Below are 19,153 nucleotides of genomic sequence, written 5' to 3' on the forward strand. Positions count from 1 at the left end.
GTAATTGTGTAGTTCAAGGCATACCCTACTCTGTTCCGGGAGCCTCTTGAACGACGCACCCAGTAGACACATCAACACCCACCAAAGCCGAGGAGTGCTGTACACATAATAATACCCGATCAGTCCATATGGGAATGACAGCTAACATAGCATCCAATGAGAGGTATAGCCTGCGGCGACCCGAAAGATGCGAGTATAATGTCTCAGTACCCAGTTCCCATCAACGGTGAACCATCGCAAGTTAGTCATCAGAGACAACAACGACCATCTTGGCTCCTCCCCCTCCCGACTCAAGGATACGATGGACTTCCTGAATCTCATCTAACTGAAACTGCTTCACTGGAATTTTGACTTTGCCTTCTTCTACATCCTTGAAAATCTGCTCGAATGGCATCTCGTGGAAGTCTTCGGGCCCGCCACCACTGGAATAATGTGAGCACTTTTTGCGTTCCCTAACAAAGCTGTGTCGTATCATAGACTTACTAGGCACAAAGCCGAACCCGATTCGGTAAGTCTGATATCGGATAGAACTGGTCCAGCTCCCATGAACCGCTTTGGATGCCCGTCATGCACACTGTCCCCTTCGGCACGGTGCACTTCAGCGAGTCTCTCAGTGTCGTAGCCCCGTTCAGCTCAAGGACCTTGTCGAAGCCGCCCTTAGGACCCTGGGCGACTTGGTCCGCAATCTCACCAAGATCCACGAAGACCTCGTCGGCGCCGCTGTCGCGCAGCATCTGCTCTCGGGCCGCATTACGGGTGGTGCCGGCGATGCGGGTCGCGCCGAGCGTGCGAGCGAGCTGCAAGGCGCACAAGCCGATGGAGCTCGTGGCGCCGCGTACGAGTAGGCTCTCGCCGGGTTGCAGGTCGAGGCCACTCACCAGCGAGCCCCATGTCGTCTGCATCATCTCGGGCAAGGACGCCAGCACGCTGACCGGCAGCGAAGTCGGCGGGATAGGACGGATATTACCGGCATCGACGCATGTGTATTCGGCGTAGGACCCTGGGATTTCACGGCCTAGCCCGCCCATGCATGTAGCTGTTTTCGCGACATGTCAATATCGCAGACCAACGATATCATACCAGAACGATACTAACCGACTCTAGATCCGACGGGGTGCGGAGGAGTTTCTGCAGAGCCCCCGTAGGCTACTATGCGCCCGATACATTCAATACCAACGATACGTGGGAACTTCACGGTTGGAGAATGACCCTGACGAGTATACATCTCTTGGACAAGTCAGCACTCGTGAATGCATGGACCGAATGGGACGCGGATGTGGCAGATACCTGCTCGGTTTATGCCGAACCCAAGGATCCTGATAAGGACTTGCCCATTGGCAGGGGTGGGAACGGGGATATCCTGTAACTTCAAGACATCAACACTTCCAGGTTCGGCACAGACAACTGCGCGCATCGTCTTGGGTAATGGAGCCATTTTCGTCGAATGAATATCACTGATATTTCGTCAATCCTGGGCTAACTTTTACGACTTCGGGTTGACAGTCAAGTATCGATACCGAACTCGTAGTGGCCAAGATGAGGTATAGCGGGTATGGCCTTGGCGATCTCATATGCCGTTTCGACTGTGATCCGCAATGGCGGGGTTGTTGCGCCTATGTACTACCTTAGCAGTAAACTGGCGGGGGTGAGACCAGCAAGGGACCAAAATGCCCATCATCCAATCGGAAAGATGTACATGTAGATAGACGTCAGAAAGTTTGCCCCGGCATGCCACGCGACACGACAACCACGTCAAGTGCCCCTTGTCTGCTCGCGATCAACGGAGAAGCGAGCGTCTTGGATCTCATCCTCTTGGGCCAGCACCACCTGATGTGCTGCTGAGATGGCATTCGGGGCATCGGATGATTTTCCCAACGCGACAACGTCTAGTATTGCTATATATCCAAGCCCTGCTGAAGCGAACCAAAGCCAAGGAACCTCTCGTAGCCATCTTTCATCTCATGTTGAGCTACGAATTACCACAAACTTCCAATAACCTCAGTTGGAGGACCCCTGCTGCTCCTCTTCCCGTTCCCAGAGCCCGCACACTAGGACGCTCGGATTTAATGCCAAAGTCCGGGTAGCCTACAGTAGGCCAGGCCAGGCCAGGCCATGATATGATGATGGTCTCACGTGCGCGCGGACTTTGTCTTCGGGCGAGGAGTACGTAATACCGCTTGCCCCCTATTGAGGGCTGGCTCTTCTAATATTACCCTCTGCCCTCTGCCACCATCGTCCTGCCCTTGCACTGCTGTCGAGGCATTAATCCGTCGTCATATTCCCGTATAGATGTCATCGCCCAAGTAAGCAGAGCGCCACTAACGACGTTGGCGCCAATGGTAGCGTGCGATCCGAGCAGTCGTCCCTTCACACCATCTCGCTGGGCTCCCCCTCTTTCAGGGCTGAAGATGAAATCCTGCTTACGGAAGCAACTCCATGGAATCTCCATCCGCGCGAACCCCACCGGCCAGCACCATTTTCCTGTCCTGTTCTCCATCTAATCGATGGGGAATGGCTCCATGGAGATGAATTCTTGTCGGTTGACTATGCTGGCCTGACACCTGATGGCCAGGCTGACAACCCTTTGTCAACTCTGTATGTTTTCATCCACCGACAACCTACCGGTAACGCCATATTTGCACGGCAATTTTCGTCCCATGAGACCGCGAATAACCATCGCCGCCGACCGATGAGCTCGGCCGATCCGACATCGGTTTTCGCTGTGCTGCACCAGTAATCAACGCAAAAGTTGCCCCGAAAAGCAGCAGGCCCGCGGCAGAATCGGGCATAGTCGACAACGAGCCCAGCCAATTGATTCCTCGATGCCAAGCAACCCGTGCTGTGCATGCATGTACCGACCTACTGCTCCTCCGTCACTTTTCCCGAGCACTCTAAATATTTTCTGATTTCTTCATCCTATCTCTCGACTCAGCGCACGATATCCGCGCGCTATCCGCCCTCCACAGCGGGAACGAGCAACAACAAGCAACAACACCCGCCGCGAAGGCTAAAGAACGCAATCCACTCTTTCCGTGACCACTGCGCCGGCGCATGTTATGGATAACATCATGACCATGGATTTCGCCTCCGCCCCTCAGACTCATACTGGGAGTACGCCAGGGTCATCTGTAGATTCCGCGATCCGTGACAGCATGCCCGTCGCCCCCATGCATACTATGAGTGGAATGGGTGGCGGCGCACCCGCTGGAGCCACCATCATCGACCCCAGCGTCGAACCCTCGTCTGCCATGAACCCACGATCGTAAGCACCGCCAGCTCCCTGCGCATCACAGTCGTCATTTGACTAATGCAACTCTTGATATCTTACAGCTGTGTTACCTGCCGCCGACGCAAGGTTCGCTGCGACAAGCACATGCCGTGTGGCAATTGCCGCAAAGCGCACATTTCCTGCATCTTCCCGGCTCCAGGCCGAGCACCGAGACGGCCTCGTCCGAAAGACCCGAACGCCCCACCGAAACAGACGAGCGAGCGAGAAGTTGAGCTGATGAAGCGACTGCGGAAGCTGGAAGGCATTGTGGAAGAGCTGAGTGGCCAGATCGAGGTCGACACGCGACAACCCACGAGTTCCGGCAATTCCCCCGAAGATTCGTCACATCCCGTTGGAGACGAAAGGAGGCTGGAAAGTACCGAGACATCGCCCTCAACCGCTCTATCCGGTCGCACTACGAGACCAGCCGATTCAGGGAGGAGCATAGCCACTGCAGGAATTACGGCCCGCCAGGCTGCGTTGAACAGCCCAATGCAGAGCCCTGGCAGCAGCCACGTCCATCGAGATTTTGGACGGCTAGTACTCAACGATGATGGGAAAAGGCGATACGTCAGTAATGCGTTCTGGTCAAGGATGAGTGACGAGGTAAGACAGCCGTTGACGGGCAATACTGGCTCAATGTTACTGACCCTTGTGGACCAGCTTTCGGCGCTTCGGGCGGAGACGGAGAAGTTTACAGACGAGGAGTCCGATGAATCAGACGACGACGGTAGCACGCCGGCCACATCGACTTCCACCAAAGACCAGCAGGCAGATCACCATGCCTTCATATTCGGGTACAGGTCGTCTGATGTCGATCTGAGGAAACTCCATCCATTACCGTCACAGATTCCCTTCATCTGGCAGATATATACCGAAAATGTCGACCCGATCGTCAAGATCCTCCACGTACCGACAATGAACAACGTTGTTCGACAAGTGAGGGCCGATATGAGTAACCTGACGCCTGGGCTGGAGGCTCTGATGTTCGCAATATATTATGCTTCCATCACCTCAATGGAAGAAAACGAAGTGAGCACAAGGTTCGATTTCTGGTTGAAGCCAAGTTGCTAACGATCTAGGTGCAACTGAATTTCAACACAGACAAGGCACGTTTGCTCGACCAATACCGGTTCGGTACTGAACAAGCCCTTGCCAAGGCCAACTTCGTCAATACATCGGACGCTATGGTGGTACAGGCTATCACCCTCTATCTCGTAGTTGTCCGCAGAAACGATAGCACCCGATTTTCATGGACGCTCACGGGCCTAGTAATCCGGATAGCCCAATCTCTGGGTATGCATAGAGATGGCACCCAGTTTGCAGATTTAACCCCCTACGAAATCGAGATGCGACGCCGCCTGTGGTGGACTCTGGTTGTGGTGGATCTCAGATCAGCCGAGGATCAGGGTACCGAGTTGGTGATTGCCGAGCGGACGTGGGATACCGAATTTCCCTTGAACGTCAACGATAACGACTTCGGCCCCGACATGAAAGAGTTCCCAACGGAGAGGCAAGGTGCTACGGATGTCACATTCTGCCTTATTCGGTACGAAATCTGCAGTCTCGCGCGGAAATTGCACTCGTCGGTCAATGCACTGGCGCCTTGTCCAAAGGACACTTCAATAACCTTCGAGGAACGCGAGGAAATGCTTTTGGAGATGTACAACCGCGTCGAGGCCAAGTACCTGAAGCCGTGTGATGATGCGAAGGGCGAGTTGCTCCACTGGGTGGCGGCCGCGATAGCCCGACTGATCATGGCCAAGATGAGCTTGACCGTCTATCAATCCGTCCTCTTTCCTGGTGTAGGACTAGAAGTATCGCAACACGCCCGAGATCGCATTTTCAACTCCTCTGTCGAAGTTGTTGAGTATAGTCGACTGCTCAACAACGAGGAAAAGTGCAAGCAGTATAGGTGGCTTTTCCAGACATACACCAACTGGTATGCTGTAGCCTACCTCTTACTGGAGTTGGGCCGACGAGAATGGTCACCTCCTATGGAGAAGGCTTGGATGGCGCTCGCCTCTACTTTCCAGCTTGAGCCAGCAGAACTGGCCAAGCTACAAGGAACAACGCCGTCATGTTTCCCATTCGCAAGCTGTTCGTGAAGGCACAGAAGCATCGCGAGTCAGAAATCGAACGTTTGCGCAACGATCCTGCGGCAGCCGAGAAGCTGGATATGGCGGAAGACAACATGACAGCACCAATGATTACATTTCAGCATTTACCCAAATCTGTGCGTACTTCGATAGCCCTCGATCGCTGGCGTACCCTTGTGGGTAGGCCAAAACCAGATAAGACTTCCCATAGGTCGTGTATGGACGTCGTACCTGCGACTACCCCTCCTAATTCAGTCAAAACGGTTACACCTCCATCATCGGCATATCAAAAGCAGCCCGAAACGGATTTCACCCCGACGCAGTTCTCTTATCTCGATGCAGCCATGTCACAGGTTGTCTTTAATTCGGAGAGCCTATGGGGTGCTGCTTATGATGTTGCTGGTCATATGGGCGGGTCGAACGGACTGTCTAATGAAGTACAGTCGCCGATGACACAGCCACCGCGCACCATGTCCGGCTATGCCAGCAATGGCAGTTCTGGGCTCAACTCTGGAAGCGGCGTGTTCTCTGGGAATCCCTTCAATGCGCCCGTTCCATCATCGCAGCAACCATTGCCACAACAACGGCAATCAACAACGGCAACTCAGTCTGACAGCGCAAAGACTACACCTCAGCTAGATAACAACCCCCGCCGTGGCTGTGGCCAGACAATGGCTGGAATTGGGGTCCGGGTGCGAGCGGACCGCCGGCGAACCTGACGACACCCGTGGCGCTTCCGGATGATATCGACGTGAACATGGACGAGGACTTCAACTGGCAGGATTGGCAGCAGAGCATCCGCGGGTTCGAGATGGATGCTGCCGCAGCCGCGGGTGTTCCAAACTTCCACGGTGGGTTTACTGGTGGGATATAGACGGGCGTGGGTCGGGACACATGGTGGTGAATGAGAGATATTATATGCATATAGTTATATAGAAGGTGGTGAGGGACGACTTGTGGTTTAGGTGCTATCGGATTAGAAGGGGTTGGCGCACATCATCATCATTCGTGGATATGGGCTCAGCGTTGTGCGTCTTGGTGTGAACGAAAGCCCCCTTTTCTGGCCGGGTTGGATTTGACATGATTCCCCATTTGCTACTAACGCGCTGCCTTTGCAATCTTGTCCGTACAGTGTTTGTTGGTGTCTCAGGAACTGTCTTGATGTATTTGGTGAGCATTGTGGAGATTGCTATTAATGATCACGAGTATATTTTATATTGGATGTTATCTACTATTGTCTTCTCGTGCTGTCCTCCCTTGCTGTACTGAGAGATGTCACGTATAATGATTTAGGGTTAATACCCCTTTTCGCGCAAAATCATGATAAAGTCCAAGGTCGTGCTTTGGATTACCTTCATTTTGCTAAATGTTAGTCACTCACCTCCGAGAGAGCCGGAGCGTGTATGAGAATGGCCCCATCATGGATGGGGATCGGATGCCGGCAAGTGCCTAAACCTCATGAACCAACTTGCTCGTGCTGGGTGGAAAGAGATATTTCTTGGCGGGTCCTTGGAAGGGTCGCTCGAACACGTTACATTAACCTGGCCTGATAACAGTGCTGGGATATGGCAGAAGTACATTGAAGTATAGTGAACTCGGGTGTATACCCACATAGCTGTGATGTTATATCAGAAACGAACAGATATAACTGGTTCGCTTGGCGATCGAGGAATGTGTCCCGCCGTTCAAGAAAGCACATGACTACGGTCATTGGCTACAACGACCAACGACGGCCCTTCGTCCGCCGGGATAACACCATGACAGGCTTGATGGAACATTGGACGATGCGCACTGAGATTCGCTCCTCCCCCATGGAAGGCGAGATGGAAGAGACTTCCAAAAACGGAAGACAACGTCTGTTGGAATCGTATATTGTTTCATCGGGCCTAAATTCCCAAGATGGATCAGTGTTTGGTCATCTGTCATATTCCACCATATCCTCAGGCAGATAAACAGGCCGCACCAACGGGCCCCAAGACCCGACTTTGGGCACTTTTGAACGGTAAGTCTCATCGTCTGGAATGCAACGATATGTACTATCCGGGATGAGCCCCGCTGCCGTTGCATGTCATGCTGGTCACATGAGGCCAGAGAACAATGGGAAGAAGGTTGAGGTTCGCCTTGAGAGGTCGCACCGCATCAACCCCCCTTCCAAGTAGGTGGCATTTTCCTGAAACTCCCCGAGAACACCGTGGGATAAACTGAGACTGCGGACCGAAGAGTAAAAAACTAGACTCGGCGACGATTTCCCAAATCGTGAACGGCAGCTTGGTCTGAGACGCCTGTGCCTGAACTCTCGATTCGATCGTAGCCATCTAGACGCCGGGAATGCAGCAAACCTTCAAGATTGGTCTCAATAAATAAGGACGAACATAAAAAAGTCAAAGAATATTGTATGAAGAGAGGGATATGTCAGAGTTTGCGTAATTTGTAGTAAAGTCTTGAGTAGGCGAAGTTGACGAAATTGACGGGAGATATCCGCCCTGCCCACTGCCGAGATGCCTTGGTGTAGGCGCAACGACAGTGGGGTTAGAGCTGAAGGTCCGCTGTGGGCTGCTTGAAGGGCCCCGCTTCTTCCCCGATGGGCCAGCCTTGCTAGTAGCTAGCACATTTAGCGCGCGAGGCTTCGCTGCCTAGCTGGCGACTGGTTCCAAAAACAAAAAATAAATGCCATCAATTGCCAGGCTATGCCAGTAATTCTATTTCTTCCAGTTGTGTAGCCTGCGACAGTGTTCCTAACCTCGTCCACATATCCCTTTCATCCTCATTCCCTCCGCGCGATGGATCCAGCCCGGCGAGCCATGATAAATGGTGGTGGTAGCCGCAAGTCGCCTGCCCGAGGCGACATCACTTCTCCCAGACGAGACCCCAACACTCGAATTACGAAACAACCCACACGACCCGCGAGCAAACCGAACGCGGCCTACATGACCCAGGATGAAGCGTCAAGGAAGTGGATGAATGACGAGGACAAGTTCGTCCTAAGGCAGTCCAAGAAGAAGGCCGACATCCGCGTGCGCGAGGGTCGTGCGAAACCCATTGATCTCCTTGCCTTCAATCTGCGATGGATCGACCAGGAACGCGACGTCTTTGACGACCATGATGGCGATGTGGAAATGAGCGTGCCTGCTCCGCTTGCGGTCATGGAGGGCCTGAACGAGGCCCAGCTCGACGAGCTGGAAGGGGAAATAACTTCGTATCGCTCGCTCGAGACAAACACACGGAACCGGGACTACTGGACGGCCTTGCAGACCATCTGCGCCGACAGAAAGCGCAAGATCAAGCCCATGGGTGCCGAAGAACGCGCGGTCAGCTCTGTCAGTACCGATGTCGACAGGATCCTGGGCCCCAAGACCTTGGAGCAGCTGGAGAAGCTCGAGGGACAGATCAAAGCCAAGCTGCAATCGGACGAGGCAATCGACACCGACTACTGGGAACAGCTGCTGAGAAACCTCCTGATCTACAAGGCCAAGGCCCGCCTGACAAAGGTATATGAAGCAATCAAGGAGAGCAGGGTCAAGCAATTACGTGAGCAGAACCCAGCCAAGGCAGATGCTCTCGCCTCCTCTGGCCTTTCCTCCACCATAGCAAGCGCTCAGGATGGGCCTGCCACGGTTATCTCATCTTCCAGTCAACCTGCAAAAGGCATTCCAGCGCCGGTGGGTAGCGCCATCCAGCCAACAACAACAGCAGCTTCCACCAGTGTGCCGGGAACAGCCAGGTTCTCCGCAAGTGGCGACGAAGACTTCTCCCAGGCAACCAGGGCTCTCTACGAGCGCGAGGTTGCTAGGGGTGTCAGCGAGAATGAAGAGATATTCACGGCCGAGGAGACTGTGCCCGGTACGGATCAACCACAGTGGGCCGACAAGTACCGTCCACGAAAGCCGCGCTACTTCAACCGCGTGCAGATGGGTTATGAATGGAACAAGTACAACCAAACACACTACGATCATGATAACCCCCCACCCAAGGTCGTGCAGGGTTACAAGTTCAACATCTTCTACCCGGATCTCATCGATAAGACCAAGGCACCCACCTTTAAAATCATCCGGGAACACGGCAGGCGGCGGGGCGAGTCCTTTGCTCCTGCGGGAGAGGAGGACACCTGCTTGATTCGCTTCATCGCCGGCCCGCCGTATGAGGACATCGCGTTCAGAATCGTCGACCGTGAATGGGACTACAGCGCCAAAAGAGAGCGTGGCTTCAGGAGTAGCTTTGACAAGGTATGCATGTCTAAATATATCCCCTCCCCTTGCGGCGTGTTTCACGTGGTTAGGACAGACCCCGAACTGGCTCGAGAATCTCGTTGGGACTGGCCCGTTGCTTTATGCACCTACTGCTCACTAGTATCGATACGAGCACCTCCCTTGTCGTGCGTCTTCTCTAATCACCAGTCACCACCATATGTGGCATCATATGGCGTTCTCTATGTACAACCGCTTGACGCGCGGGTCCTATCGTTCCTTGTTGTGTCGTCCGCACCTCACACACCCACGAGCCAACAACGCCCCTCATGTTCATCCTCTCTTGCGTGCCTGGTTGCAATCCTAGTCCATGCCTTTACTAATCTACCACACGTGCAGGGTATCCTCCAGCTTCATTTTCAGTTCAAAAGGTACGCCCCAATGCCCCGCCTAGTCTCGATCAGCCATATACTGATGTACCTCGTTCAGATCTACTACCGAAAGTAGTGCTGTCTCTGCACTGTCCATACGGCTATCCATTCGACGAATTTGTTTGCAACAAACGGCTGTTTGCGTGGCTAGCGGGCAAGCATATCGTCATGTCGCATTTCACTTTGGTGACCCAACATCTACAACAGCGGATTGCATCTCCAGTGATCGGAACACCGTTAGCGGTCACATAGTAACGTACACGGTACAGCACAGCAGCTTTAAACCCCAGAGGCCTATCCCATCCGGTTTCCTGTAAGGCGCCTGCTTTTCTGCTCTGCCTTGATCTTGTGCCACGCTTTGCTGGGGGGACGGCTGCCTATGAGTGACCCGGCTTCTACTCACCTTCAATACGAATTGCCATACCGCCCTTCCTGCTGTATCAGCAACACTCTAGCGCCTTGGGCAATCTGGCAGACAGCCTGAGTATAGGACCACTAATCACGGTTCGTCGAGCGGCCATGCCGATGCCGATGCTGTTGAGCCTTATGAGTGGCTACGTAGGTGTATTTGCGCAAAACAACGTTTATGCAAGGAAGGAATCCAGAAGGACTCCGCCGTGTTTCAGAAAGCACAATACGATGATTATTCTCTGGCGACAGTACTCGAAGCCATTGTCCCTCTTCCCGCATGTGGTCATGAAAGCGCTCCTTGCATCGCAATGGTCCCGTCTAATCTTGGAGGTGATCTGACGTTCGGATCTGGTCACTCTCGATGGTTGAATGCACGGTACAATGAACGGGTTCCCCCTCAATAACGTTGAAGCTGCTGTATCAGAACTCAGATGTAGGGCTATCAGCTAGTTTCCCTGATTGGTTCCATTTGGCGAAGTCATGTCAGAGCTCTATTGGCATGCAAGCAACCGGGAGTGGAGCGGCATAGTGCCCTGGATTCCCGCTGCAGTGCTTGTAGCATCAAGGAACGGAATCGCGGCCCACGATGACCTGCATGAAAGGACTGAAGGGGCAAGGAGCGAATCTAGGCAGCTCACATATCTCCTACACGCTCACTCTCACCCACATACTCCTGTCATCTCAGAGGCCGTTTTCCCCATATACAATGCTCTTGTGGACACGGGAGGTACAATAGCGGCTGCTGCTCACTAGGAAGCGTCGACGACCGCTTCTTGACAGCACACACACACACACATACCCATAGACACATTGCCTACGTACACACTCACACCTCCAATCTCTACTCCAAACTCAGGTCACATCTGCGGCGCAGTGGGGCAGCTTCACTCTCAGGTTACAGACCGTCTGTTACCCAGAGGTCAACCACTTGTGGTGTAGCTGTATGGAAATACACCCCCTGTACTTGTACTGGGAAACAATATCCCGAAGTAGCCTGGAGGAGTAAGAGTGTGTGCGCAAGTGTGTGTATGTGTATCTGTCTGTATGCTTGTTCTGGTCGACGTGTGTATGTGTGTGTGTGTGTGCGCGTGCAATGGGATGCTAGTCTAAAATATCCCAACATTTCGTATGACCCTACAGACTGCGCGATGTCGTTTGCAACATGGCCGGAGAGGAAAACATGCATCGCACACAGTGGATGCACCCTGTATGCTATCTTGTACTCTGCCATGTACCTGCTGGCTGGGTACGGGGTACGTATAGCCAAGTATATCCGTTTACTGACTGAAAAAGCTCCGCCGGCGCACGCAGCAGGGCAGGCTGATGGACCCTACCTCATCAGTGTACCCGTACTTGGTTACTTTACTCTACACTCACACAGCTGGAAGCCTTGCACGCACCGTATCATACCATACCACAAGCACGCAACGCACTCGCAGAATCCAAACAGGGTTGTCCAAGCTTTCTTTCCAACCAACTCGTCTGTTGGCAGCGGTTGGGTGAGCCGGGTACCTCGTCAGTCTGTTCACTGGGGTTCTTCTCGTTCTTCTCTCCCACTTCCACCGCCCCGGCCTATGAGAGGAAGTCTTGGCACATGCTACCCAATCCGCCTTGATCTTCTCCTGGTGCATCTGGGTGCATCTGTCTAGCAGCCGATCCCTGCCCACCACCTTCCCAGGCCCCCCTTGTCGGGCCAGGGTACTGTACTGTCTTCCCTTGCTCGCTCTAACCCCATACCTATTAGGGATCTGATCTCTCGCCGCATATTGTGATGAGTGGCCCTGCCCTCTACTCGAAGTACCTTTGCCCTTTGAGGACTACCCCAGCACCCTTGTCGTTGAACCCCCAGGTTCCATACATATTCTTAATCTCATTCAAAGGAATAGAGCAGAGAAGAGAGAGAGCACGGTCTTGAACCAGCGACTCACACCTGGCCCTATAATCTTAACTTCTGACCTCGAGACGTTAAACAACATCCCTTAAGGCCAAGCAAGTCGCCGTCTGGTAGGAAGCATTAATCCGCCCTACCTTCTTCCTGTTACTTGGCCATATCCTTTTTGTGTGTGTTGGCTTTTCTTGTCTTGACTCTTCTTCATAATCACTCGAGTATCCCGACTACTCGCTGTGTGGTCTCAGGTGGCTGCATTGTCTTCAAGTCACTTGACGTCGACTGCTCTCTCGTACATAAGAATAACCCAAACACCGACTAATACGCATCATCACCATTTTATCGGCAATATCCCTAGCTGTCTGTCGCTGCTGTTGCTCCTGTCGTTGTTCTCGTTCGGCTTGTTCTACTTACGTTTACTTGGCCTCCTCCCGATTCTGGTTCGGCGGCCCGTGATCTCGCTTGTTGCATCAGCATCTTGTTTCGCATCCTTCCCGCCTCTCCCTCAGAGAGCGAAAACGGAAAAGGCCTGGACCGGGCAGCAACTCATACGGCAGTGTCCCATGGTCGCAGTCTACTCCATGATGAACTCTGGCCTTTGCGACGGCATGCCCGTCAACTACACCTCATCTCCCACTTCGGACTCCACTGGCAACCTAAAGCGGCTTTGCACAACGCAATCACCGGACGGGGACCTCCCCAATCTAGACAGCTTCTACGCTCCCTCCCCGACACTGGACGTTGCTGAAACCGTCCAACAGCAACAGCACCCGTCCCATATTCTACCTGCCCTCAACACTGCCGCGGCTATTCAAACGTACCCGCAGATCCACTCGGCGTCGTCCTCTACCCCTAGCATGTTGGCCACGCCCCCCCAATACCGCCGGTGTGGACCACGAAGAGTATACCTACCAAGGCTCGCCCGGCTCCTGTGGTGCAGCCCATGTCCCTGCCCTCTCCGTTAGGTCATCCGACACAAGCCCGAGAAGCTGGTCATCGCCGGACCTACAGCAGCTCAACTATCCGCCGGGCTACTACCACATCTCCAAGAGCCAGGACTTCCCGCCCTACGGAGGACATCCGCAGCCCGCCATTGCCACGGGCGAGGACTCCTTCTCCACGCAGCCGATGGAAACGTGTTCCTACTCGGTCTCCGACTCGGCACTACCTGAGGGCATCAAGAATGACCCGGACACGATCATGGGCCAGGAAGCACCGGGTATGACACCAGACCACACGGACTCGGTCATGTCGGCGGATTCGCCGCTGTCCAAACATGGATACAGCACCTCCTACCCGTACGACGAAGGTGACAATGGGGGCGAGATGCCTCACCCCCATCAGCCAGACCACCACGGGATGCCTGCAGAGGAAGATCTGGCGAGAGGTGATGAGCCATACGCGAAGCTGATAGAGAGGGCATTCTTGAGCAGGGAAAACCATTCCATGACGCTACAGGAGCTATACCAATGGTTCCGCGACAACACTGAAAGGGGCCGGTCTGAGACCAAGGGTTGGCAGAACAGCATCCGGCATAACCTGAGCATGAACAAGGTACGTACGGTAATCTATCTGGGCAATTAATGGTTGCATATAAATACCTGGTTTTCAGTTCACCCATTTATCCGTAACACGTTTCACGCCCTACAGGTAAACTAATTGTATATCATCTTGAAAAACCTGCAGGCATTCGAAAAGCGAGAGAAAAGACATCCATGTGGGGGCCCGACTACAGAGTCCGGGGAGCCCAAGAGGTCTAACGAGTGGGTGCTGACGGAGTGGGCGGCGAGGGACGGGGTGCAGAGTACGACACGCTATCGCCACAGCAAATCGAACACGGGGCGGCGGGGGCCCTCGTCGCGCTCGCACCAGCAGCAGGGCAGCGTCTCGGCCCGCGCAGCGTCGGGGCGCAAGGGCGGGCTGACGGCCAGCAAGACCAAGGCGGCGAACAACCGCGCCCTCCTGAGGCGGCAGAGCATGGGCATCATGCCCCAGCATCACCAGTACCACGGCGGCGGCGGCAACAGCTCTTACCACCACTCGCAGCGCCATCATCACAACAGCATTGCCTACTACCAGCCGCGGATGCACCCTCACGACTACATGCACGGGGGCCGCCATCACCTTCCCGACGCGGACTATACGAGGTCGATACCACATCACGACGAGTCGGAATCTTCCGAGGGCAGCAGCCTCCTACAGTACGCGGGCCACCACCCGCTGGCCTCATCCATGGCGAGCATCGGGAGTGGGTCGGGCTACTACCATCCCCAACCCTACCTGGCGAGCCAGGCCGCGCCGCAGCAGCAGCAGCCGTACCCTTCGCACCATGCCCACGACGCATACTCGCATCATCCCCACCAGCATCAGCATCAGCCACCACCTCCTCACCCGTACCATGCCCGACCCGAAGCACACTTCAAGGTGGAGCACGCGACGAGCGTCTACGAGCCGCCGGTGGTGACGTCGTCCCCCTCGTCAGCCGCCATCCACGGCGTGTACGGCAGCGTCTTCACCAACGAGCTGGGGGAGGGTACGCCAGAGAACCCGGTGCGCCCCACGACCCTGCCCTACAGAACCAGCAGCAATGGATGGGCCGAGAGCGCCCAGTCCTAAAAAAGGCCAACCAGGGTCCTGGGTGGGTGGGGTGTTCATTTGGGTGATGGTCGTCGGGTACATAGCGGTGGTCGTGGTCGTGGTAGCAGGCGGCGAGCGATCGGGGGGCAGGCAGCCAGACAGGGGGGTGGTGTGACAAGAGCAAAGGAAACCAAGTGACCACCACCACTCACTCTCACGCCCACACCCCCTGTCTGCTCATACCTGTTTCCCTTCTGCCGCTGGTGCTGGGGCATGCCAGATGAGCTCGTCTGGTTGGTTGTACGGCAGCTGCCAGGGATGACAGGCGTGGGTGTGGGGGCGGCTGCAGTAATAACCTAGCACATTTATTTTCTCCCTCTTCTCTCTTCTCTCTTTCCTTTTCCTTCACACCAATCCATCAAAAGCTCCTTTCACAAGCCCAAGCAACTGGCGTTGGGTACTTGCATGGCATTTTTGGGGTACTGGCTACATACTGGGTTTCGGGGATCTGGCGGCGATCACAAAACGGGAATGGCATCAAATGGCATGGGCATAGTCTTTTACTAGAAAGCGTCGTCACCAAGCATCTTGGATGGTCGTTTTATTAGCGGGAGGGTCACACTTTCCATTTTTCTCAATCTTCAATTCGGTAATCCAGGCAGGGCCCTCCTTTCCTCTTTTCGGTCCTTGATAAAGCGAACCGGCTCTGCTCTTGCATGCGCATTAGTCCATGCATCATGGCCTGGCTACATAGCATCCATCCGGCACGGGACGCGCAGAAGAAAGCAGCAATGGCATGATCTTTCCCTCCCTGGGAGATTCCGGTACCGAACGCGCAGGGAGAAGATAGACAGACGATAGAGCCAGAGCCAGAGACGAAGGCAGGCAGTTCCGCAGGAGGGTCAGAATAACGTCGACCAGGACAAGGGGGCGTTAGCTTGGAAAAAGGCTTGGCCCCGGTCGATCTATCCACTTCCATGCCTGCCTACCCTTGCTGCCCTCCCACTTCAGCCAACCAACAACGTGCCGCTGCAAGAGTACTTTCTTTTTTGGAGTACCTACCTACCTACCGACCCTGGGAATTGACCTCCCGAGACCTCTCCCTCGCCTGCCTTCCCTCCCTCCAGTCCCTCCAGTCCCTCTGTCTCCAACAAAAAACGCCCGGCTCTCCGCTCCGCTGCCATTGGCACGACGGCGCCACTCTTCCACTTCCGCGACCCCGGATGGGAAGAAGAGGGAATTCGGTGTTGGGAGTTGGAGGGTGGAAAGACGGCTGGACAGGCGGAGGGAATGCAGAGTGAACCCAGATGGACGCTGAAGCCTATCTCAATTCCCACCGATTAAGGTAGCCCTGTCCTACCTGAGGAAGCGTCGACTGTCACGATTCACAAGCCAAGCTGACGAACGCCAAACGCCTGGCAGCTGGACGGGGGAGTATCCCGGTCCACCCCCGCTGCAACACCGTTAGTAGCGTCCCCCTCTGCCCCTCCTGCTTATGCACAAATCAGACTCGCTCGCTCCCTGCTATCACTTGTCAACTCTTGTCGAATCTCGGGTGATACCACTTTCCGAATCGATTGACAAGACTTGACCTGCAAACGGCCGCCCCAGCGAATTGGGACGGGCAGGGCGACCGAGTGTTTGAAATGGCACCATGCCACCCACCATGCATGACCAGATGCAGGAGACCCGGCCGCTGTGGAGGAAAAGAAAAGTGACGCGACGACGACGAGCCGATTGCCGTTTTTGTATTCTCCGAATGCTGGTTACAGGATGGGGGCAATGATACTCGTCCTCCCTTCTGATCTCTCTGTACACCCCTCCAGCGCCCGCCATCCCGCCTTGCTCTGCCTCATCTGCCGATATGCGAAAGCCCACGACATCATCGCCGCCGATAACTTGCTCTCGGGTTTTGTCGATCGCCCAATCAGTCTTCCTTCCGAATGCGCGTTCTTCTCTTTCTCCTCTTTTTCTTTCCTTCCTTCTTTCGTTGCTACCTATGTTATGATCCTTGAGTATGTACCCATTTAGACACAAGAAAAGCGACGGGACAGAGTTCGGGGTGCAACGCTCTATTGCTTTTGCCGTTGCTGCTGCCGCTGCGCCTGTCCCGTCGCTGTAATAGCAATATGCCACTAGAGATACCCAATCACAATGGGAGGCCACTCGCTTGAATTTCTCTTATGCTCTTTGCTTTTTTCTTTCTCTGTTTCCTTTCTTGGCAATTGCGCTGTTTCCTGTAAAATGAGCTTCATGTTTTCTGTTTGCGATTTTACTCTGTTGTTTTCGCTTTTACACGAACGATCATGAAGAGAAACGTCAGTTGCGAAAAAAGAAGAATCAAGACATGGGTTAGAATGTGTCGCGTTTGGGAGGGGTCACAGTCACGGTCACAGTCACATTTATGAGCATGGCCACGGGGGCATGGGGCATACCAACGAGGGCAGCATGGCTTTCATTCCAGAGAGGGAAACCCGGAGGACAATCGGGGGTCGTCGGAACCAACACAAGATAAGACGTCTCGGGCCGGGAAACAGATCGACTGGAAGCGGGTGGTCATTCATGAAGCATAAGCATACATGTAGCGGTGTCCGAGGTCTGATGATATGTTAGGTACTGATTTGGTGGCATCACGGACAGTTTCTCTTTCGGGCTAGGTTGCTATTGTATGTATGTATCTACGTAGATCTCTGCGGACAACATGATTTGGTGTCTCTTCGTCGCTTGGTAGTGTTCTTCTGTACTTGTTCGGCGGGGGAAGTTTAACCAATCTGCAGCAACTCAGTGGCTTTACTTTTTTTTCTCTTTTCGTGGGGTGGGTGGCTCTGTAACTCTTCCTTCCCTTTGTTTTCTTGGACCCCCAATCAACTTGCTTTTCAGCTGCCGGCAGGACATGAATTGGGCACTTTTACTAGCCTGGCCCCCCAACCCCAAGCTTTCCCCGGATCTTGGGCCGAGAGAAATTCAGTGTCTGTCTCAGTGTAGCAGCGCCCACGGAACAAGGGGGCCTGGTCAGAGTGTGTGGGTGGGTGGTGGGCTATCAAAGTCACTTCACTGGGTGTTCCCTTGGTCCAATCCATTGGCCGGCGCAAGGATCCCAAAGTATTAGAGTGCCTGATCCTCTGGCTGGCAGCGCAGAATTGGCAACAGGGGGCCTTCATTGGCGTCCCGAGTACTCGGGACGAGCCTAGCGGCTTGGCATTACTCGGGTCCGGCTCGCCTTAACATCTATTGATGGGCTATCTATCCCATTGTATACTGTGTGGTCTTCCGATAGTCTATATATATATATATATATATTCCCTCAGAAGCCGGGGTGGCTTGGTGAGGAAGGTAGCATCATGCATGGCCCCCGCGGCACATCGTGGTCATGTGTTGATTATGACGCGAGAGGAGGCCGCTTTTCGATCTGATGATGCGTTCACATGATACAGCATGGTAGCAATCTCTTATTCATGATAGATAGACAGATGGACAGCACGCATATGGATGCCCGATGGAAGGAAGGAAAGAAGGAGTAAGAGTAATAGTGTGTACAGCATCTCTCAAGCTCTCCTTTCCGCACCGCTCCTGCGCTATCCACCACCTGCGCTACTTAACGTATGCACCGTAAATCTCATGGACCACTGCGGCGGGTTTGGTCCACACCACCACACCTCTTTTGCTTGCTGGTCAAGAGGCACAGCGCGGGGGCTTGGCAAGGGCGGCTAATTTGTATGAGGGAACGGAACGGAACTCGGGGCGAATCACCTTGCTACAGGGGGGTATGGGTCTCTTCCGGTGCGAGGAAAATTGCCTGAAGGACTATTCTTCGAAGCATGATACCGCTTCCGTTTCTACGGCTTAACCAGTGCCAAAACTCAATTGCCCTCCGAAGGCCGCTTGTGAGAAGTGTAGGAAGGGGGGCCTGCCTTTTGGATAATCCCGCCCGCCTACAGTACCCCCAACGCACTTCTTGTGTAATGCAACTGAAACAGTGACAGGCCCGAGCGGCGTAGGACAAGGAAGGAAGGAAGCCAAGTACCTATCCACTCCCCATGGCAACGATGGCTTTGCTCAGCGCAATTTGGCCCCCATGAGGGGGAGGCGCAGGCAAGGGCTAGGAAGCCTTCCAGGCCAGCCCAGCCCAGCCGGCACTAGCTGTGGCCGAAAGGTGTGAGGGGTGGCATCGGTCCGTCGTTGTCGTCCTCGTCCTCGTCGAGAATATGCATTCCTCGTGTCAGTCTGGCTACAAATAAAGAGGTTCTAAAAAGACTCGTTGATTTTATAAAAGTAAGTCCATTCACACTCTCGAA

General features: G+C 54.2%; 4 protein-coding genes across 4 annotated transcripts; 3 read left to right on the forward strand and 1 right to left on the reverse strand.

Moving 5' to 3' along the window:
• Window positions 1–241: 241 nt before the first annotated feature.
• Window positions 242–1,435, reverse strand: PG997_012157 (uncharacterized protein; the record flags this gene model as incomplete). Its single annotated transcript, XM_066816471.1, has 4 exons — window positions 242–422; window positions 484–1,036; window positions 1,096–1,227; window positions 1,288–1,435. The coding sequence occupies 4 exons, from the start codon at window positions 1,433–1,435 to the stop codon at window positions 242–244; spliced, it is 1,014 nt and encodes a 337-aa protein (XP_066662163.1).
• A 1,633-nt stretch (window positions 1,436–3,068) lies between these two features.
• Window positions 3,069–6,086, forward strand: PG997_012158 (fungal specific transcription factor domain-containing protein; the record flags this gene model as incomplete). The annotated part of the gene is made up of 5 exons (XM_066816472.1): window positions 3,069–3,262; window positions 3,331–3,874; window positions 3,932–4,300; window positions 4,351–5,210; window positions 5,336–6,086. 5 exons carry the CDS (start codon window positions 3,069–3,071, stop codon window positions 6,084–6,086), a joined length of 2,718 nt encoding a protein of 905 aa, XP_066662164.1.
• Window positions 6,087–8,147: 2,061 nt separating this feature from the next.
• On the forward strand, window positions 8,148–10,058 carry PG997_012159 (uncharacterized protein; the record flags this gene model as incomplete). The annotated part of the gene is made up of 2 exons (XM_066816473.1): window positions 8,148–9,590; window positions 9,951–10,058. The coding sequence occupies 2 exons, from the start codon at window positions 8,148–8,150 to the stop codon at window positions 10,056–10,058; spliced, it is 1,551 nt and encodes a 516-aa protein (XP_066662165.1).
• A 2,807-nt stretch (window positions 10,059–12,865) lies between these two features.
• Window positions 12,866–14,897, forward strand: PG997_012160 (uncharacterized protein; the record flags this gene model as incomplete). Its single annotated transcript, XM_066816474.1, has 3 exons — window positions 12,866–13,167; window positions 13,247–13,835; window positions 13,968–14,897. 3 exons carry the CDS (start codon window positions 12,866–12,868, stop codon window positions 14,895–14,897), a joined length of 1,821 nt encoding a protein of 606 aa, XP_066662166.1.
• Window positions 14,898–19,153: the final 4,256 nt, after the last annotated feature.

The sequence above is a fragment of the Apiospora hydei genome (assembly GCF_038363865.1).
Source record: "Apiospora hydei strain CBS 114990 chromosome Unknown utg000009l_segment0_segment0, whole genome shotgun sequence".
Classification (NCBI taxonomy): domain Eukaryota; kingdom Fungi; phylum Ascomycota; class Sordariomycetes; order Amphisphaeriales; family Apiosporaceae; genus Apiospora; species Apiospora hydei.